Below are 23,286 nucleotides of genomic sequence, written 5' to 3'. Positions count from 1 at the left end.
CTTCAGCAATGCTTTGCTACAAGGGATTTTTCACCAAGTGCTCTCCCTTCAAGGGAATGAAGGGAGAACTCTACTTGTCCTCCCCCCTTCTTAGTCAGGGTAACCCCACAGACTCCCCAGCATGACTGCCATCCCACTTCTCCAGCCACAGTGGCTGTAACCCTTCAAAGACCCCCAGCAGCCATGTGCAAAAGCCAGAGGCTCAGCAGCCGATCAAAGTGTGCCTGGTTAGCAGGTGAAAAAGTTGGGGAGGGCGAGGATGGCCGTGTCTGTAGCTGGAGGGGGTAGGTGGGGAAGCAGACACTGAAACAGTCCTGTAGAAGTACAGGAATAAGAGAAGGTGAGTCAGGAATTTGGAGAAGAGGGGGAGTAAATAGATGCAAACTGTAGGATGGCGATGGCTGTGGCTGTGCTGATCTCAATTACATTACAATTACGAGTATTTCTCGTTTTAAGTATGCCATTTTAAAGCATGGAAATTCAAGGCTCCAGTTTGTATTTTATGACACAGAGCCAAAAGCCCAAAACAGAAGAAGTATCTTAACAGTTCTGTCCCTTATTTTCATACAAATTCACACACTTGTAGTCATACGCATATAAAGTCAGCCTTAAACACAAGATCCATGGTAAGTTTTTCAACAAAATAATCCTTTAGACACTGATAAATCAAGCAACAATGACACTGGGATATCATAGCATCACTAAAAATGTCACCACAGTTAACAAGCCTGCTTGCTTCAACAAAAAATATTGGTGAATAATCATCCGTCAGTTAGCAACACTAAAAAAAAACATGCCTGGTGTTCCTTGCCTAAAAATGATGGGAGTGGAAACATTGTTTTCTTGCCAGGTTATTTTCATTTCAGGAAGAGAAATAACCAGGGGAAACATGGAGAGAAGAATAAATAACAAGAAGCAGTATGAGGGGAAGAAATCCTTCATAATTATGCCGTTGCCTCTGCCTTTCTCACTATCAGATTCCTCTCCTGTACCATACCGTGCCAAACCACTCACATGCCAGGCATCCTCCAGATGAATCAACACAGTGGTACATGGATTTGAGCATACATCAGAGGCACAGAGGAGGTGTTTGATATTGTATTTATGAACAAATCGGAGACAAGAGCTTAGTAGGGGTTTTTTTGGAGGAGGAGGAGGAGTAAAGAAAATAAGATTGTATGCCAGCTTGTGAGAAAAAAAACATCTCATTATCTTTTAAAAATTCATATTAACCACAGACTCTGTTCAGCTTCATCCTCTAAGTGGTAAATTAAAACAGCACACAGGCAATCTGTAGATTTGTTCCTTTACCCATCACTCAGAAAATACAATACGAAAGACTGCCTGCACTAATCCAGGCTCCTACATCTGTCCTGATGCTGCACACCAGGGCGGAGGGGCTGAACTGGGGCACTGTGCTGCCTGCAGCACACACAGGGAGCCCCAGGTGCCACCAGGCAAGCATGGCCAAGCACTATCATCCCAGCCAAGGACAGAACTCCTCCCTAATACGGGAAACACCTCGGGAAACCATTTTGGGCAATCTCACCATAGTAATTTCTTATGATTATGTCCACAGGCCACCACGTGTGACTACAAGCTGTAACCTTCCAGTTGCCTGGCAGCTTCCCTGAAACCAACCCACAAAGGCTTTATATTGTTCAAAACCATTGCTGATGAAATACAAAACCTTTTTCCAAACTAGGCTGATGAAACCTTCTTAACAGCTCTTAAGATAGGTTTTCTCAGCAATAAACATTTGCTCAACAGGAGGCGAGAGAGAAAGGACCTTTAAAGAGCCCGATATCACAAGCTGACAAAGAGAGCTCAAAAGCCCCAGAACAGAATTTGTCTACTGCATGTTCAGCATCTTATCACAAAAGTTATCAGCAAAATTGTGTCCTCTTGGTGAAAAGTGGATGTCAGGACAAAAACTTGATTGTGTCCCTTACCTTTTCAGAAACAGAAGTAACCCCCGTTCCTAGGCAGGGTCTTGCACAGCGCTTGCTCCTGTCTGCAAAGTATCCCCTGTAAACACTTATTTTTCTTCCTTTATTTTTCCTTCTCTAAAATAGAATAAACAGATATGGCAACCATTAATCAAGCAAGTAATAAACTTAATGTCAGCCAAGGGAGAAGACAGAAGCTGAGAAGAGGCAAGCAAGACACTTCAGCACATCTCCAGTGGAATAAATGAGACCCTCCTACAACTGACCTGTAGCTCATACAATATCCTCACAAAGAATGAAAATTGTCATGTTTCAAATATTCCACTCGTTTGTTCAATAGGTCATCAGGCACATAAACTATTAATATTTGCACATATGCTGACATGTGTATCAGTGACAGAAGTTTTCATGCTAAGATAGGTGTGTGGGGGAGCTCCAGAGGTGAAATGAGCACCTCCAGCCTGCCCTTTGTAGCTCGTTTCCCAACCTACACCCTTGCAGCAACTTAGAGCAAGAAACAAAACCAGAGCCTCCTGCTAGGGTAGAGAGTATCTGAAATGTAAACACTTCCCTTTGCCAGACTTCTGAAGAACATGACTAATAGACGCTTTTCTTCCACAAAAATATTTCCCAGTGCCCCAAACAGATATTTTCCCAAGTAAAGGCTGGCATTAGACTTCAGAGGTTGGCTGTGTGATTTTCAAGGATTTAAGGCCTGGGTGGACTTAAACATGGACAATGAAACAAAACTGACTGACTTCCCACATCAGCCCACCAGTTGAGTAGGACACATCCTTTAGAAAAACACAAAGTTTTGCTAGGTATTCAACCAGTCTGAAAAGGAATCCTTTCCAGTGCCTAATTACCTTCACTCTCAAAAATGTGTGATGTGCTCAAGTTGTACTTTTCCTGGTTTTAATCTCAATTATTTGGGGGATTTATATGCACTTTTGCTTCATCCTCAGCCATGTTACAAGTCTTCAGGTAATGGGCATTTTCATTATACCTAGTTATTTATGCATCCAGTTCCTAGCTGTTAGTTTATCATATTTTTTACTATAGATTCAAGTATGTTCTATCTAGCCTCCTCAGAAGAAAAAAATACCTTTTTCTTATTGGTCTTTTTTTTTTTAATTAAAAAAAACCTCACTCAAACCCCAGCACTGTCAGTGATATGAAAATGAATCATTAGATAAAAGATGTTTTCCCTCCTTGTGCTCCTCAAATGAGTAAAAGCGCTTACAGCAAGAGAGAGATCCAAATTTCAGGAGGAGTAAATGGCTGCGTGGTTCAGGGAATGGATGTGTGTGGGTATGTGTGCAGGGGAGCACCTGGGGGTGTATTTGTCTTGTCTGTGTATATATGGACTTGCTGAATATCATAGTACTATGGGCAAATGGTACAAAACCTAAAGAAGCTTTGAAAACTTAAAATGCAGTAAATTATGGGGTTTTTGAAAACAGAAAATAATCAGTAATGGTAACTAAGATTGATTTTATATTTGAATTGTGTGTTCTACCCCAAAACAAGTTTTCACTAAAAAAAAATCACCTGATGTTTATTAGATTATTTATTGCACCGTATTATAGATGCCTGTATAAAAAATGAGCTATTATTTTTAGGTCTTATAAGTGTATAAATTAAATCATGACTTGCACATAGGTCTGTATGCAGCATGTCTCTGTGACATTATTTTTCTTGTAAAAAATGTCTGTAAAATGCCTAGCCCAAGACTGCTTTTGCTGGCTGAAAAATATTCAGTTGCAGAAAGCTCAAACTTCTGTCAACTGTACAAAATGAGAAGGCATAAGGCTATGCCCCTCAGTATTTTGACTGCATGGATCAGGAAAACAAATTTCAAGAATTAGCAGTGCAAGTTTTTAAATATGCCAGAGCATGGTAATTCTAAATGCTGCTAAAGTTACAGCGAGGGAACGGTGTTGCTTTCAGATTTGGAAATGCCTACTACAGTCTAACCTCTTTGTCAACATGTTTGCAGTTTTGCAACATCCATTTCTAAGTGAATTACCTTACGAAGGAAACCAAAAGGCAGAAAACTAAAGAAATAGGGGTCAAATTCCTTCTGTGAGATCTACCTTGTAAAATTATCCAGAATGTAATAATACCATGTTATTGACTTAAGCACAGTTCCCTGTGACATGCTGCAGCTGACCTGTAATTTTTATCCTACATGTTGCCAGCACTATTAAAATGACACTTGTGAATGTAAATTAAGCTCACAAAGGGGACAGATTGTATGATTCTGGTTTCTCTCAGATGCCTGTAGGCTATCACAGGTTCCATATGTGAAGTAATTATGTTCACTGAAGGAAAGAATAAATGCTGTCAAATTGTGTACTGAGAGAGAAAGCAGCTATTATATTGCAGTAGTCACTGGAGCATTGCCTTAGAAAGTGAAAAGATGTATAAGAAAATAATAAAAAAGAAAAACTGGAGCAGAGCTATATTAAATATAACCTTTAAATGAGTATCTGCTTTTGAATACATATTACACAAAGCTAATATTTCACAAATAAAAGCCTTTTACCTTTTTAATCACATTTTCTTTCTCACATCTAGAGGGCACAGGACAGAATATTTGTTGGAGGGGTAAAGGACAGGTGGAGCATCTTTCAGTGTTTCCTCAGGTAGAAGAGGTGCCCTCCACAGCCTTAGAGATGCTGTCCCCACCTCCTTCCCCACCACAAACCTCCTCCTGTGCGAGCTGTGCAGTGCCTTCCTCCCCCAGCAGGCAGAGGTGTCCCAGCCCCCAGCCCTGCCTTCCCAGCCTATCCATCCCACCTATGCCTTCCGTGGACCCCGAGCGAGGGCACTAAGGCTGGGCAGGAGCCCTTCTGAGGACACCCTGCTCTGCAGCACCAAACCTTGGCTGCACAGGCTGCAGCAGGCTTGGACAAAGCGTGGCTTCAATCATGGAAGCCAACATAGCTGCTAAAAGGAAAGGCAACACTTCCATCACCTCCACAGCTGCAGCATGGTCCTGCTCTCCTGCGCCCGGGGGAGGTGAGCCTATATTTAGATCAGTGAGGTCATCAGTGAACCATCACAAGAGGGGAAAGTACACTAAGCTGGGAAAATAGCACTGTTAGAGCCTTTCACTTAGAGGGAGCCAAGGATGCCAGAAGCAGGGAAGACTAAGTGCTTGTGTGGGTTTGGATTTTCATCCAGAAATGAAACAAGGAAAGAAAGGAAATTAGGAGGCTCTGGAAACAGCCCTGAAAAACACAAATAGGAAGGCACATTTTATTACAAGGGTGTAACTATAGATGTAGAGCCCATGAAGAAACCCAGGACACAGAAAAACAGAAGGCTGAATGCTTCTGTATGTTTTTACTGTTTGCTAGAGTAGCATCACAAAGCTTGGCACTCTGGAGCTTCCCGCAGCAATGGAAATGGGATATTTCTGCAGTGTCCCACTAGTCCTAATTCTGGATCTCTGCAACCTCAAGCCTAATGGGCTGCAAAAAGTAACCAAGGGCAAATACCTTTCCAACACAGCTGCCTTCCACCCTGTCCAGCCACCTGTGCTATTGTTACCCTCATGCCTGTTGCTAACCTGGCTGCCTTAACAGCAGCATGTGCTCAGGCCAGGAGAGCTGGCTCTGAGCAGTGCTGAGAGCAGGAGGGATGGCTGGAGAGATGGCACAGCACAGATATCAGCTACTCAAGCACTGAACCTCTTGTGTGGCCGAGACAGTGGCCTGTCTGTGGCTGAACTTTTTCTGTGCTCCTCTGATACTCAAAAGCTGGTATGTCCAGGAGACCAAACGTTTCAGACGTGCTCTCAGATGTGAAGGCAGCTCTCAGGGAAGCAAGGCACGTGCTGCAGCAGAGGAGATGCCTGGAAGCTCTCAAGTCCTCCTTCCAGTCCCAAAGCCATGATCAGCTCCCAGACAACACTGTATGGAAGCAGTCACACTAGCTCTACAGGGTTTTTATCCAAGCAGGGGATTTTTCTGATTGTCACATCGGGTAATCAACTTGTATCTAAGGACCTGTTCTGATTCTGGACAAACATTTCACAGGCAAAGTGGTGTTCTGCCTTGACCAACAGCTCTCCGTGGAGTCCATGGTCATGGTTGCACTACCCATCAGATCCTCATGTTCACATCAGCAATAACAAGAGATTAGGTAACACACTGGTATGTCTCATGAAAGCCACAGCTTGCAGCAAACCATTCTGTTTGCACAACATCACGTTTCTGCTTTTGGGAAAACAAACTGTGCTGCTTTTTTTTTTGAGGTTTCTTAGGATAAAAAACTCTGACATGCAGATTTTGCAGTCTCTCCATGGAAGCCATTTTACAAACTGCATATTGCATTTAGTAGAGTTGTTCAGCACAGTGAAGCACTCACTGCAGTGAACATTGTGCGATTGTCCTTCATTGTTTCTGGGCACACTGGATACATCTCCAGTAGTGAAAGAAAGGGCTGCCAGGCTGCCCTGAGCACTGACAGCATCACACACAGCACAGTTCACATGTCTTTACTTAAATTATCTCTGTGTGTTAAAATATGAGGTTTACATCTGAATTGCCCATCAGGAACAGGGCTTGGCACATCCTGTCCCTGCTCATCCTCTGCATGCACAGAAGCAGGGTAACAGCCTGCCCTAGCCCTGCTCTATGTCCACCTTGACTGAAGGAGCTCCTAAATCACTTGGGTTTCTCTACACCCAGCACTACGAAGAAAGAAAACATGATCCCATCTCCTTATTTTGGTCATTGCTTTTCCACTTCTGTTTCACTTCCTGGGCAGCTACATCACTCATGCCAACACCCTCCTCTGCAGCTCCAAACCCTGGCAGCAACTTCCCTTTGGGGATCCTCAGCAAAACCAACTAATTGTCTCTTTGTTCAAAACTATCTTGGTAACAAAAGGTCTGCAAGCACAGCCCAGAGAAGCATCTAGATGCAGACACGAACACAGAGCAAACTCTTCCATCCGATGTACCAGACCTCCCTCAGAGCTCCTAATGGCCTCTGCAGGCTTCAAAAGCTGCTCTGTAATTGCTATGCCTTCCCCTGTATCTACACCTGTGAGTAGTGGCTAAGAGACAAGGGGGGACCTACCCAAGCAGAGCACAGCTTGAGCATTGGCAGAGGGCTGTGGGAGGAAGCCCCCAGCCATGCCCCCACGATGGTCACTGCACGGCATGCAGGGGCACAGAGCCCTCCCTGTGCTTGCCCTGTGCTGCCAGCCTGCAGCCCCTCAAACCCCCAGCCCCAGGAGACACACACCCTGCGACAGAATCCCTCTCAGGAGAGTTTTCTGGGGAGGGGGTGCTTGTGCATAAATGAATCATGGCATTGTGCAGACTATTAATACCAATTGGTCACAGATGGGTGGGCAGTGCGATGGGCAGACAGCCTCCCTGCTTCCAATTAAATGCAGTAGCAGTCATACAACACACTACTGCAACTTCTTTTTGAATAAAAACTCCCTTTGAAATCAACTACCATTTCCTAAGCAGCTGAAAACTATTAAACAACTGTTTTCAGGGTAGCTCATGTCATACGTGGGAGGCTGAAATGTAATGTAGAAATGAGAGGGTTTTTTCTAGTTGGCAGCACTGACAGCAACTATAATGTATGACTCTTTTGGATGCAGCGTGGCAGAAGCAGGGTGAGGATCATCCAGTGCTATTCACTAGAGAAATTGTTATATATAAAGAGAAGGCAGAATCAAAGATCTCAGGATCGTGGCAGGAAGGTGAGGGGGGAGGAAAAGAAGGAAAGATGTGGTTTGCTTTTGCAGTTTTAATAAGGATTTGTGGGGTAATGTTGTGTAAAGGTAATACAGCTGGATCTTTAATAATAATAACTAGAACCAACTCTCCATGTTAACTGACCTTTAAATATTATTGTCCCTTTCAGTTTACCAAAAAGACATTTACTTCATGAAAGATGTTATTCAACTCTGTATAAAGATCCAATAGGCTAAAATATGCTAAACTGACATTTAGAATTATCTTATAACACTTTTTTTATGGTAAGTCATATTCTTCCCATGTGACTTGAATGTGAGGGTTTGGGTTTTTTTTCTTTTCCCAAGTATTTTTGAAACCATTTCAAATAATAGGCAGATATTGCCTGGACATTCAGGCTATCTGTAATGATGTTAGGACCTTTCTCAATGGCTGAGTAATTACTTCCTTATTACGCTCAAGGCAAGTCGAAATCACATGCCCTGCTCAAGATTTAAACCTACATCACACAGGCAAAGGAAGCATTCAGACTGACATTTTACATACCTAACTGCATTTTTTATAATGAAAGCATCTGTGGTATATTGCCCTGATAATCTGTGAAATCAAGACAACTGGGAGCACCAGAGGAAAAAACCCCACACTTTGTTAGGGAGGGAAAGGCAGTGGGACTGGAAAGGTAGATGTACTGATCCTGCCTATATTGCAGCAATTTCCCAGGGCCCTTTTCAGACACAGCCATGCACAGGAGGCCACTGCTCAGGGCAGCACCATGTGTTGGCGTGCTGGAGCCCTGGCTGCTGCCCCAGGTGCACTCCCAATTTTCCTATACTGGTGAGACAGTTCTGGCCTCCAGGTCCTCCCTCCCCTGCCAAATACTCCAAGCCCACCTCCAAATGTATTGGGCATCATAAACCATGCTTGAGAAAACAAGAAACAAACATTTCTCATTCCTTCTTGCTCCTGTCACTCCTAAGAGGGAGAAGTTCAAGTTCTGACACCCTGGGCAGAAAGCAGGAGTCACCCAGCAACAACAAAGACACAAGCCATCCTTGATTTTTTAAAATTCTTCATTTTCTTACACATTTCTTACACAGGCAGCATTTTCCACCCCAGGGACCTTCCTGCCCCTGGCTACTACACATTGTAACCCAGCTACCTCAGCATCAGGTTGGAGATGAGTCCTTTTCCCCAGACATCCTTCAGCACCAAGAGGAGGGAAAATCAGCAGATTGCCAATGTGCTAATCCACAAACATGGATAAGTAAAGACATGATAAAGTAACACATGATAATAAACACCATCCAGCAATCCACTTAGGCACTCATGGTTATGGTATTTCATAATGCAAGAGGAAGGACTGGTCATTTATGTGACAAAAGACTGCAAAATGATTAAAAGGACCACATACACAATCAGCAAAGAACTAAAATGGAAGCAACAAAGAAAACCAGTGTCTTATGAGAATTTTAGTACTGTGTGATTTCAGCAAAAGAAGCAAAGATAGAAGTCACAAATTATGTCATAAAAGGAAGAAGGCTGATTTCATAAATAAAATCTGTAATATTTTCTACAAAGACATTCTAGATACATAGATACAATGCTCATAGGATGTGTTTTGGTGAGCCGTTTCTTAATTTACAACATTTTGCACATTAGTAATTAAAGGAGACAAATGTAATTTTTACTTTGATACTGCAGTTCATTTCAATTGAGCTAGCAGCAAAGTATATACAAAATCTAAACAGGAGACTTCAATAAAACGCTTGAGATAATCATAGCACATTTATCTCCTGTAGAGCTCCACTGTGGAAACACACATTATTTATCAGTTTTGCATCTTCCGATGAATTTTAAAAAAGAGTATTATCTCTTTTCTTATTTCAACATTTGTTTAGTGAGTCCTGGTAAATTCTAGGTCAGATATTATACACTAAACAACAACAACTAATCATCTTAGAAATCCACTATGATAAGGAAACTGCACAGTAAATATGTTATATCCAGGCAACAGCAGAAGGTAAGTTTGTATTTCATTTGCTGTGGATTGCACAAGTTGGTAAATGTTTTCTGGCAGGTGTCCTTCAAAGTCCAAAAATAATGCATCCATTTTATGGCATTATCTCAATTTCTATTATATTTGTTTATATCTTTGCAGTGAAACCATATTGTTATTAAGGTTATCATTATAATAGAAAATTGTATTAGCTTTTAAAAGCCTGTTCTATTTTATGTGTATATAAATAGGAACATTATGATCACGCATGATTCCCATTTGTCCTTGCTATACTCTTGACATTGCTGTAAATGGAAGCAGAGCACAAAGCCCTTACCAAGGCTTAAAATATTGCCCCTTTGATTGGCTGCACAGAAATCGGTTTTGCTTTTATCATGCAAAATCTGACCCTGATGGTTATGCACTCCAAAAGGTACAAACACTATGTTCTCTTTACCTTTGACCACCAAGGTGGGTCTCTGTGCATCTGTATTTGTACAGCGTGGCAACAGCAAAGCACCCAGCATGTGCCAGAGGACTGATTTTTGAGGATTTTGAAGTGTCTAAGAGCAGTGAGGTGACTAATCCCAGGTACACACGGGAAAAGTGAGGCATGCTGTCACTCTCCAGCAGGTTCCAGACAGGATGTGTGACACCCAAGGCTCTCTGAATGTGCAAGTTGTGCTACGATTTCTGAAAGTGCAAAGCAGAAGCCCACGGTGGGCACTGCTGTGCCTCTCCAGCAACAGGAGTAGCCTAGACTTCCACCCTTAAGGACAACCCAGCCCAGACTTCTACCTGAGCTCAAGAGCAGCCAGCCAGGCTGAAGATGGGCTCACGGACCAAGCTGGGGCTGGGCAAGGGAAGCCACATGTGGTGCAGTTACAGGCACTACTGTGGGAGTATCTGCACGCCCAAAAGACACTGGGATGCCCTATGTCCTGTCAGCAGAGTGCCACATCCCCTGGCCACATATCTGCAACACTGTGAAGCTCTGCCTACAGCCTGAAACAGACATAAGGCACTTAGGCATAATAAAAAATCTTCAAAAATCATAAGCAAGGTGTTTCATTAATGGAAGTAATTAATGTGACTGCTGAGAAATCAGACAAGTTTAGATGATTTCATGTCACCTGATGAGCAGCTAAAGGTTGTGAATTTTGAGAGCAATTCTTTTTTTTCCCAGATAAAATGCAATTTAATTTCAGTGTCTTGAAATGTTTTACAGAGTGCAGTTGTGTCTCCTCCTTGCTGACACAACACCCAGTAGCTCAGGGAAGACTAGGGCATGTGATAACAGGGCAGATCCCAGTCAGATACACCATGTAATTAGGGCTGATGTGTGGTGCGCTATGCTCTGAAAAAACCCAGAAGAGTCTGGTCTAAAAAGTTCTCTGAATTGGGCTAATTACAATATTAATCACAATCCATTGAACTAAAGAGGAATTAAATACAAATTTTCTGTTTATATAGTAAATGCTGAATAACAATAAGTTAGCAACAGCATTTTGGTCTGGTTTAACTGCCTAACATCTGGAGAACATTATTACAGAGTCATCAGCCATTTGGCCAGTGCCCAGTATGAAAGCAGTTTTGCCCTCTTTTCTCTAAACATCAGCACAGCCTCACCAAAACACACATATTTCTCTTTTCTCGAAACACTCTCCTAAGTAGTTTCAAATATTGTAGAATTCAGATGGGATAAGCCACTTGTTTCTGTTTAGAAAGCAAACAAAATTGGATCAAAATAAGAGAGCAATTTTAAACTTCTGATTTAAGCAAAGATAGTGTTGCTTATGAGAGCCTGTGGTAAAGGCAGTTGTTCCAGCTATTTAAACAATATGATTACACGGCATTTCACAGGCTGGAACAGACAGATTACTAGAAAGTTGAAAACTGTGTGCCCTTGTTCCTATATAAATATGTACATATAACCTATCACTCGTTACTACCAAATTTATATGAAGTATAATTTGGTCTTTATTACAGTTGCTGAGCCTGAAAAGAACCTCTTTACTTATGAAGAATCCTTTTTTTTTTCCTACAGTAATGAAAAAACACAGTTGTCAGCATAATATCCTGACATTCAGGATGCCAGCCTGTCTATACCAGAGTCAGATGTGAAAATAAATAGATATTAAACTGTCAGTCAATGAAATTACAAAGTCAAGAGCAGCTCTAGCTGCGATCCTGTGCATTCTGTTTGATGGACACAGGTGTTTAAGTGTTATAAAATCCAGCAGAGTCTCAGAGTGAATAATGCACCTTCCAACAGTTCTGCCCTAGCCAAAAGAGCTGCAGTGAGCTCCCCTCTCACCCTGAAGCCGCCAAGCACTCCATGTGCCCCAAGAAAGGGGACAGAAAGGCCTTCCAGGTTTATCAGTGCTAAAGCCTAAGAAGTCTTACAGTCTGTGTTACAGCATACATTGATGAATTGAATCTACACTTCTCTGAAACTGTGAAGGTTAGTCCCACTGGCTTTGCATACAAATCTAAGGCAGAGGCCCAAAATCCACATCACTTATTTATTATTCATAAGGCACTTAAAGTCAATCATCTGTCACTAATAAACATTAACACTATTAAAAATTAATGATCATCCTACAGCATGCTGAGACAGATTCTTCTTTCTATTTGATGAGTATTGGAGCAAAGTACACCGCTTTCATTTACTGACTCTGAAAGTGTTTATGCTTTGTATAATGCTGCTACTTCAGCTGCTCCTCTGAACACCAGTGACCCCCTTCTCTTGGAATGCCAAGAAATTATCAGTCTCATGAGAGAAGCTTGAAAGGATGGTTTTAGCTACAAATCTGTATTTGCAGAGAAGAAAAATAAATCACGGATTCACGGTTATCACACAGCACAAGCCTTTGTGATTACAAGGCTTTTTGTCTCCCTTTCCACTTTCTGCTAAACAGTAAGATGTCTGTGATGGGGGACACGTGTCCCTGTGTTCCCCACTGTACAGGAGGGTCCTGTACTCACATACCACAAGTGGACAATGAGGCTGGAAATAACAGCTCTGACAAGACTACCTGAGAGTCTCACAAGCTGGAACAAGAAAAGGCTTCCTGAAGAGCAACTAAAAGAGGTAACTTCACCAAAGGTCTGCACAGTGTCGCAGGGCACTTTCTTCTCTTAGTGGGTGGGAGGCAAAGCCCACTGCTAGAGATGAAGAAACAGCTTGCACCTTAACCCTCAAAAGGACATTCCCTCTAAAAGTAAAAATGATATTAAACCCTTCATCTTTTGTGTTCACATTTTCAAATATAAATCTTGGGGAATGCCTTTATGCATTTCTGTCTTGCACAGGCAGAACTCATAACTCAGCACTGTTTCCTAACACATGCTCATCATGTTTTGCCCTGCTTCTTATTTTAGCAATTACTTAATTGTGCAAGTGCTCTAACTATATTATAGGTAATCACTTGATACAGCTAATTCTGATAAAATGCAGTTAAATATATCTAACTGAACTTGCATTAAAGGCCAGTCAACAGTAGAAGAGAGACCATATGACTGTGTGCATCAAATCAAAGTTTCTGTGAATTTTATCAAACCTCAAAAAACAAGCTAAATTTTAGGTCTCAGTGTTAGTGATATAATGGGAAAACTTGCCAAGACAGAAGACATATTAATCTTCCTCTTGCAATTTACAGTCTAATATTTCAGTGCCAAACCATTTTTCATAAAAAACAGTGACTGTTAAGAAATAGAAAGAGCTTTGCAGAATTATGTGACTGCAATCACACTGTTTTCTTTCCTTACTGATGTTTCACATGAAATAACTAAGGAGGATTTGAAAAGAAAAGCTATCAGAGCTAGAAATGTACTGACCAATTGGAAAAACACGATGCCACAGGATTATACTCCCTCTGCTGAGGACTGGGAAAGGTTCGTATTACATACCTGCTAGCTTCCTGTAACTTTGAGAAAGCCAGGCAGGTAAAATACAGTGCCTTGTTTTACCTTCTTAAATATAAACCATAGAATCATAGACTGGCTTGGGTTGGAAAGGATATTAAACTTAATCTAGTTCTGATGCCCCTGCCATGGGCAGGGAACCTTCCAGTGGACCAGGCTGCTCAAAGTTCTGTTCAACCAGGCCTTTAACACTTCCATGGATGGAGCATCCATAGCTTCTCTGGGCAACCTGTTCCAGTGCTTCGCCACCCTCACAGTATAGAATTTCCTCCTGATACCTGATCTAAGCCTATCTTCTTTGAGTTTAAAGCAATTACACCTTGTACTATAACTACATGTCCCTGTAAAACACTTTGCACTGACTTTCTACCGTGTGTAAGTTTGTAATTTATATTAATTTTTAATACAAAACCCGGGTATTTTTTTTTTACATTATGCTGTGCGAGCCACGTTTCCAAAGACTCGTCACAGTTGTCCCAACCCAGACACATCACAGCCAGCAAACATATACAGAGGGTGGTTCATGCCCCCACCTGCTGCCCTGGAGCAGCTCCCCAGCCTGCAGGGGACGATTGCTTTACGGGAAGCTGAACTGCCATTCAGATGGGGCAGTGGCTTTCGGAATACTGGATAAGAGGTGTCCCTGGGACACAGGCACTGATAGGTTGCTCACAGGCACAGCCCCTTCATCTCCAGCCTGCCCTCACTGTGAGACCCCCAAGCTGGGTCTCTCAGCCATCCTGCCTGTTCTCCTCCCCTCCATTTTCAGTCAGGTCACTCAGGTGTCACCATCCTCCCACCTGGAAAGACACAGACCTCTTTGCTTTCTTAGACAAAGGGATGCTACCCCCAGGGCCCATCTGGAGACCCATCAGAGGCCAAATAAATTATAGATAGCCAAGGACCTCGTGTGGGCCTCTGGCATAAGTGACACAGTGAGAAACCCAGATCATTACAGCAGGAGGTAATGTAGCCCACACTGGGCCACAAGAAACAGTGATGCTTCAGCACCAGTATTTATAAACACAACTGAGGGCTGCTGTCTCTCTCATATGATTGCTGGACCACAAACTATGGGCCATCTGCCCACAGTCTATTATCACAATCTGCGAACAATTAGAGACAGGATATTTCATTTTAGAAAATAGCAAAGTTAACAAAAAAGGCACAGAAAAAAGCCAGAAAACGATCAAAAAAACAAGCAATAAACCAGCAGTCAGCCACTGCACAGAGCCCCATTTGCCAGCCCTTGAGCCCAGCAGCTCCTGGACCCACCACCACCACATCTTCTCAGAGGAGAGAAGACTTCTGCTGCTGCTGAGGCCATGGTGGGTGCCAACAGCAGCTCTCCTCCCACAAACACCTGAGCCTGCTCTCTGAGACCTGGTAGCATCATAACCCTGTCTGTGAGACCAGCTCACCACATGCAGGAGGCATGAGAGCAGCCATAGTACTCAGGGCACTGCCTCCAAGTGAAATGTCCCTTTCCCAGCTGGCAGGTGAGGTTGCACCAGAATTGCCAGCCCTACATCAGGCTGCCCTGTCTCTGCCACTCCATCACCATCCTACACTCCCTCTCCTGTGCTGGAGCTCCTGCTGGCAGAGGGCCCTCTGCATCCCTTGCTGCACCCTGCAGGGGCTGCACAGGGCTGCAGTGGGAGACAGAGTGCTCCAGAGGTACAGCTTGGACAATGCACTGGGCCCCAGCTGGAAAGGCAGTGAGGAAGGACATACCCTTACCACTCCTGGCCTTTGATCTGCAATGCTGCTGCAGAGAAAGCCGGGGAGATGGCAGCTGCTCCTTGGGTGGTTCACTTGCTGTCACTAAGCAGGGGCTGGCAATGTGTGATCAGCAGGAGATGGTGTTGTGAATGCTGACTATTTCCCACTTCCAGACCATGTGTGTAGCGAGTGAGTATCCTTCTTGGAGGAGCCTATTGAATCCCTGCGAAGGAAAGAATTCCTTCTAGTATGAGGCCTCACCATGAGCCTGAGGATTGGCTGTGTGGGGATTTTGCACTTTCCTCATCCTTGCCTTCATTACATGGCCCTTGGATCTGAGCCTCTCTCCCTACAGCCAAGATCTCCCTTTGATCCAGACCAAGCAGGCTCCGCTCCTTGCTGCCCCTGGGATGTCCCCATTGGTTAGGCAATGGCTGATTTCAGGAGAAGCTGGCCTGCAAATGCTATGTGCTTCCATTCTCTGACGGTCAGGGCCCACCTGATGGCAGTCCTAAATACTGAATGCCCCAAGGAGAACAGGAGGCAACCAACTGCTGCTCAGCACTGAATGCTGCAAGGGGGAGATGAGAGGCTGCCACCTCTGGGAAGGGATAACGCCAGTTCAACTGGTGCTGTGCGCCTGGGGCTGGGGACCTGCACCTCCACAGCCCTAACAGCACTGGATTCCTGCTTTGCCCCGGGATCTGTGTCATGCTCTGGGTGGGAGTATCCCAGGATGCCCCGGCAGACACTGCTAGTTGGGATGGGGTAGCTGTACAGCTGCTGGGGAGGCAGCACAGGATGGCACTGCCAGGCTGAGCCAGCACAATCCAGTTGAGAAAGCTTAAAGAACAACAAAACCCACACACATGCAAAAACTCTGCATCAGTCTTCAGTGTAGTCTGAGTAATTAGTGGTTTCTTACAAGAGGAAAATGATAAAGAAAGTAAAAATCCAACTGCCTTAAAACAACAGATACTCCCAATTCATTTCTAATTTATGCATTCTTGTCATATGAAAGCCACTTGCTTAAGCTGCTTTTCTATCTATTTGCAGTCTATTCAGACACACAATGCTCAGTGGGGGTCTGTCTCCATGATTCATTGGCTCAGATTTCCTATAGAGTTTACATGATGTCTACTAAGCCCCATACAGTTTTGTATCCATTATAACCAGGGACAAGCAAGCAGGGCTCAGGAGGCTGAGCATCCATCTAAGAATAGCTTCCCGTCTTCCAGCTCTCTTCACAACAAATGAACAATGGTTACATTTTACGGGCTAGCATTGCATGGTGAGGGGAAATTAGAGGAACTTGTCTGAGTTAAATAAGGGAAGAAGCATTTAGAGTGAAGCTCCTTAAATGAGCAGGTCAATAACTAGTTTACTGAGACCAAGGCTATTCTCTCATAGCTAATGAGAGAATAAAGAATTATTCTTGTCAAGAGAGAAAAAGATGCTGCCCTGGTTTTGTGCTAAATAATTACATTCATTATGTTTAGGACAGCCTTGCAAGTGGTCTTCTGCAGAAGTAAATTCATTAGCAAAGCTAATAGGCAAACTATTATTGGGGCAAATCTAAACTATTGCAATACGATGGATGGCAAAGATGGGGAAAGGTAGTATGAGAGCTAAGAGCCAAAGTTAGCTTTAAGTATAATTGAATTTATCTTCTCATCAACTTTAAGGCCTCCTTCTGGGCTTGAAACAAGGAGAGAAAAAGACATCAAAATGAAAGGATGTTCACTTGATTCAATTTGTTGCTAGCTTTTCCAGCTTGCCAAGCTGTCTAAACTGACCTCTTGACACATGACCACAATTATAAATCCAACAAAAATTAAAACGTTAACTAAATTGGCTCAGTGTTTTTTTCCAAGTGACAAAGGATCTCAAATGTGTCAGGAAGCCATCTCCTCAGCAGAGACACTGAAAAAGCAACCAGGCTTTGAATTTACCAAGAAGTTCATGAAACATATCTGGGCAGCAGGAAGGTAGAGTCTTCTCTAATCATGCCCTGCCTAGATTGTAACCACAGGAACTTCATAGACAGAAATGCAGCACATTGAGACTGGAAAATTACTGAGCACAACTGAGCAGTACCACAAGCAGGGCAGAGCAGACCACTGACGCTGGTCACAGCAGTGTCTAGCACCACCCACCATCTCCAGGCAGGGCTGTGCAGCGCCTCCTCTGCAGGGCTAGCTGCACTCACAAACTGAGGCACAGAGGAATGCAGGCAATTCCTGTTATTGTGCTCAGAACAGGACAGAGCTTTGGCTGAAAAGGCAGAAGGGATTCTTTTTCTTTCTTTTTTAAATGGTGAAACAGTTTTTAGTATATTAAAAGTGTGGTTCCAAAGTGAGTTTTTTTCTAAAAACAGCTTTACCAACAGGAAATGAAAATATGTTATGATTGAAAAAAATACCTATGAAAAAACTGGGAAAGAAATCATCAAATATTTAAGCTTTTTTTTTCTTTGTATGTAGAATATGAATAACTTCTTGTTAATTTTGAAAAAAAAAAAAAACTTATTAAACTGCCTGCTTTGTGTTCATCTGGGTTGGATGCAGTCTTGCCACTGAACCAAAAAAGCTGTTATACATCATATGTGTTTTAAATGGACATTCAGGGTATTGGCTAAGAGCATCCAAAAGATAGCTTTTCAGTAACTGGATTTTGAAAAGACAGAAAAGAAGTAATTGCAATGAAGCCTTATAGCTGAAAAACAAGAAAAAGAAAATCTTCTTTGCCAAGTGGAAATGGGAATAAATGTTCTTGGCTACTGCTGCATCCTGAAAAGCCAGAATAAGCCTGAGGCTCCCCAGCAAACCTAGTTTAGAAACCTCCTCAGCTGATCTCATTTCTTCTGGGTAGTTGCCTTATCCAGTCAAGTTAAAAATTCAGGATCTAAGTCTCAGTGAGAAATTGGGAAGACAGATGTATCATACACGTGAAGAAGGACATCCAGAGAATTGTCTTTGCCTAAACTAAACACTGGGGAAGTGCTTGTCACCTTTGTCATTCCCAGGAGAGGCTGATCTCTTCCCTGCAGCCATCACAGTGCATCTACCCCGACAGCAGGTCTGGTCTGCACAGGCTGTGACACAAAAGGCTCCTGAAAAGCCCAGAGCCACATCATCTCTGTGCATCATCAGAAGAAATTCTGTGATCTTCATGCTTCTCCCACCATCTTCTTTCATGCATCTACAGCATTCAAAAGGTGGAAAAAAAAATAAAATCTGAGATATCTAGATATATCAAAGCTTTCCTCCTAAAGACTTTTTAATTAATAATTTCCACAGGGAAAACAAAAGCAAGGAGATAATTGTTATGAATGTGGGAAAGGTGTCAAAGAGGTGTTTTACTGGGACAGGCCTAAGCACAGGCTGGGGAGACATTAGCACTTTGTTGTCTCAAAGGTAAACACTAGACCTGGTTTCCTCATTAGGTTTTTGACAGTTATTAAACAATAAAAAGACATTATGCAATCTTTACATTTAGAGACTCAAAAAGTTCCGTTTTGGTCAGAAAAGCGACTGAAAATGTCACCTTGTTTCTGCACTTATCTGTCCCCACAAGTGTCTGCTTTTTGTCAAAATATATCCATTTTACTCACTAATGTTAATGGGAGCCCCATATGCCAAGCAGAGAAGACTGGCCTCTTAAGCTTTACCTATTTGCCTGCTAATAAAGTGTGCTTTTTATCCCAATAAGCAAGGGAAAGCCAGCACAGGTGCACCACAGTAATATGCATTATACTTTGCCTCATGCTGTGCTACCACCAGTGAAGCTTTGTTCTCATTCCAGAACTTGTACATTTGCTGAAGGTTAGTGATGAAGTACAGTGCAGGTCATAAACAACTGAGCTTCATTTTCCACAACTAGACTGAACAGCAGGCACTTAGGAAAAAAATTATACTAGCTTGTAAATGGAACAATTTAATATGGAAGTAACTGATGGCAAATAAACACAAAATGCCAAGGCAACTTCTCTGTCACTAGCTGTACTCTGCTCCTTACGTTTCTTTAGAAATCAAATCTAGTAAACTAGAATTTATTCAATCTTACCAACGAAATCACTTAAGAACGTGAAATATATTCCTAAGAAGGGAGAACACTGTGCTTTTACCTGATAAAGACTTTTTCTACAAACAGTGCACCAACAAGGTCTGAATAGGGCAGATATGGCTATGATTTTCCAGCCACGTGCTGTAAACACTCTGCCTTGTCATCCTTTTACAAAGTAATCTGTGTGGTAAAACCTTCTCAAAACAGCAGAGCTTAAATTATATAAATGGCAAAATATCTCATCTTGTTTCTTCAGTAAAACGAAACATCTCCTTGTTTCTTCTTACCTTCCAAGTACAGAGGTTCTTTCTCCAAATGTGATGCTTTCAATATTCTCTTGACCAACTGCCTCTTTTTTAAATGACACAAACGTTCTTGTTACCTACTGCAGCTAGTGGTGCTTGAACCCGGTCTCTTCTAGAAGCTAAGGCTTTATTTTATGACTTCCAGCAGCAAGAAAATATTCATTGCTTCTGGACTCCCATTGACAGGTCAACACAATCTCAGTCGGCATCAGCAGCAGATTTGAGTCTTTTATGAATAGATGTGAGGCTTAGTCATAGGAATCTGTGTGGAGTTCTGGGAAGCACTGAGTCCAAACAAAATCATGTTGAAACTGGAGAAACAATTGAAAAGATACATTTTTACTTTAAGTGTGATTTCTGGGTAGGGGACCAGCAGTGAAGCAGTGTCCCAGGGAGGCTACATCATCTCCACTCTTGAAGGTTCAGTAGAGCAGACTAGACAAAACTCTGAGCAACTTGGTCTGGCCTCATGGCTGACCCTGCATTCAGGAGGTCAGACCTAGCCCTCCTGTAGTGCCTTCCCAACCAAGGAAGGATTCTGTGGAATGGAAATGGGTTTCTGCTTGGGGTGGCAGGTGATTCCCCTCCTGACTCACCTCACCTTCCCAAGTGCCCTTATAAAATAGGTATGAGGCCCTGGAATCTGAGAACCAGCAAAATGAGGACCGGGGAAATGAGAACATGGGTGAAGGTTCCTCCAAGATGGAGGCGTCTCCTAGGGCTGGTCAGCCTGCCCGCTGCATCCCAACCTCCTCCATGAAGAAAAAAAGAAATGTATTAGTCATTGGTGGCTCCCTATTGAGGGGAATGGAGGGCCCGATGCACTGACCGGACCCATCCCTCAGGGAGTTACACTGCCCCCCTGGGGCCCATGCAAGAGACATCACCGAGAAACTTCCCAGCCTGCTACGGCCTATTGATTGTTACCATCTGCTGGTTTTCCAGCCAGGCAGTGACAAGGTCCCAACAAGAAGGTTTCAATCAAAAGGGATCTCAGGGCCTTAGGTCAACAGGTCAAGGGATCTGGAGCACAAGCTGGGTTCATTTCTGTCCCTCCAGTTGCAGGGAATGATGGAGCCAGAGAGACACAGAGCTCCTGGAATGGGTCTGGCGGAGATCAACAAAGATGACAAAGGACTGGAGCATCTCACAAGGAAAGACTGAGGGAGCTGGGGCTGCTCATGAGGAGATGACTGAGAGGGAACCTCAACAGTGTCTGTCAGTGTCTGAAGGGAGGTGTCAGAGGATGGACAAGGCTCTGCTCAGTGGTGCTGAGCAATAGGACAGGAGGCAATGGGCAGAAACTGATGCACAGGAAGTTCCACCCAAACATGAGGAGGAACTTCTTTACCATGAGGGTGACTGAGCACTGGAACAGATTGCCTTCCAGTCTCCCTCGCTGGAGATATTGCAGAACTGCCTGGATGAAATCTGGTGCAGTGTACTCTAGGATGACCCTGTCTGAGCAGGGAGGTCGGACCAGACAATCCACAGCGGTCCCTTCCAAACTTACCCATTCTGTGATTGTGTGTGACATGAGGTCTCACTCAAAATCATACCACCATCTACAGCCAGCCACAAGACAAAAGAGATTCTCACTCTGCCCCTTCCCTGAGCATATGCCATTTTGGTCCACCCACATGCCTCTTGCTAATTCCTTCCTAAACATTGTTCTGACCCATCAGACAAAACCCCACACATTCCTTTGTTATTTTCCACAGTTCTCCTTTCCTAGGAGCCTGTAGGGTACAAACCTAAAAGTCTTACAGAGCCTAACTGGTCTTTCTCAGTGGTTTGTCAGAATGGAGACTGCTCTGAAGGGAGCAGCAACAAACACCTCTGATATTCATTTCCAGCCATTCAGATTAGCATACTGCATTCACTGCTATTTATATCCTCTAAGTCCTTGATACCTATGGCTCAGTGAACTTGTCCAAAACCTCTCCCGGGTTTATGAGTGTGAATTTAGTTTTTATGTTCGCTGACTACTAATGAAGCATCTTCCTGCATTAAACCTGCATAAAATTAGGTACCTACTGTAAAACACTCCTTCCTACTGCTTTTCATCGATTACAAAGGGAATTACAATCTGGCAACCATTTATAATGGCCATGAAGAGAAGCTCACTCCTCTCTTGATGTTTCATAGGGAATTTAGTTGCAGCAAGTGGTCAAAACGTGGCCCAATTTTGGGCCACAAGAAAGAAGCCCCTCTTGGTCAAAGCAAACCAAGGATACTTGAAATCAGCATGGAGCTGGACTTAGCAGAGCTGAGCAAAATGCCAGGGTGCACCAGTGCCCAGACATGCCGTGGCATTGCCACTACTCACCATCCCCTATGCACTGTTTCCAGTTTCTGAATTCTGCGCCTTGTGAAAGAAGAAGCATAGAAATCCTTATTGCTTTATAGGGCCTCCACCAGCTTAAGCTTTGCCATGTAGCCTATGCAAAATAAACTGAATAACTCCCCAGAGGTACCTCAGCTGACTCAATTCTTCTGCTTTGGAGGTGGAGTAGACAGACTCACAGCACTCACACATTTTCTGATGTGCAGAGCCAGGCTCTGGGCTTGGAGGAGGCACTAGGCCTAGGGAAGGAGCTCTCATTCCTTCTTACTCTGCCATGAGGGTGAAAAGACCAAACTACAATTCACCTTTCTACTACTGCAGGTCTGTGGAAAGAGTAAAACACAGCAAATGAGTTTTGACATAACAGTCCTAAATTGGTGATGGAAAAGCTGGCTAGCTCATCCATGGCTGAATATAGTTATTTTGTTTAATGTAACAAATTACACTACAATTGTATGTGATCTATATTCTTGGCCTTTAAATCAAATGTAATCTATGGCTTTTAAGATTTCAGTTTATCCTCAAACAATATAAATGCCTGTCCACAGCAGACACAGCTGTATCAGAGGGGAAAACACTGAAAATTTGAGGAAGAATATTTCCATCTAACTGTCTACCTGTAACGGAGAAATTAGCTTCTTCCCATGAGAAAAAAAGCTTGAGGTTAATTAGGTGATTATTTAACAATGCACGCAAAGTTTCTATTGTGAAACATAATTTTATAGAGAAATATATACCCCTCCCCACCTTAGCAGAATCTGATAAAAGATGAAGGAGAATACAGTACATACCATCAAATGGATGACAACTTCATATAACTTCTTCTGAGAGAAAGCAGCCTGTTGTTTACTGCATTTATCGACAATCTGTGAAAGTAGACCAGGAATCAGTCTAATTACCAGAGTGCCAGTTGTGCTTGTTAACACCAGCTTTGTGACCAAATGTTATTCCACAGTTGTCACATCACAAGAAGGTTTCATTACTAACATAATAGTGAACAAGATCACATGCCTGGCTATTGATTGATCTGCCACACAAAGGAAGGACGTTTGTTGTCTCTATTATAACCAGTTACATCTTTGTCTGCCTGTATAATATGCACAGGAATGTATCACAAGCAGTTGCTGCAGTGTTTCTTAATTTCTGCCTGTTAGCCCATTAACAGCCCACTAGGATTTGCAGATTTTACCAATAGAGAAGAAATGACCTTGCCATAATTCTGTCTTTCACAATCTTCAAAAAATTGT

At 43.0% G+C, this 23,286-nt stretch overlaps 1 protein-coding gene across 1 annotated transcript in view; it reads right to left on the bottom strand.

The window, feature by feature from the left end:
- LOC146433953 (uncharacterized) overlaps positions 1-22,943 on the bottom strand; it is a 30,905-nt gene extending 7,962 nt beyond the window's left edge. Inside the window, exons 1-2 of the mRNA XM_085067300.1 lie at positions 22,831-22,943; positions 1,953-2,066 (exon numbers count right to left, since the gene is read on the bottom strand). Of these exons, the coding sequence (XP_084923426.1) occupies positions 1,953-2,066; positions 22,831-22,833 (117 nt within the window). The 5' untranslated portion in view covers positions 22,834-22,943. The remainder of the gene's footprint in view (positions 1-1,952; positions 2,067-22,830) is intronic.
- Positions 22,944-23,286: the final 343 nt, after the last annotated feature.

Source organism: Lichenostomus cassidix, chromosome 8 (genome assembly GCF_008360975.1).
Source record: "Lichenostomus cassidix isolate B80296 chromosome 8, HeHo_3.0, whole genome shotgun sequence".
Lineage (NCBI taxonomy): Eukaryota > Metazoa > Chordata > Aves > Passeriformes > Meliphagidae > Lichenostomus > Lichenostomus cassidix.
Note: the sequence above shows the minus strand (reverse complement) of the source record. Positions and strands in the feature narration are given on the sequence as shown.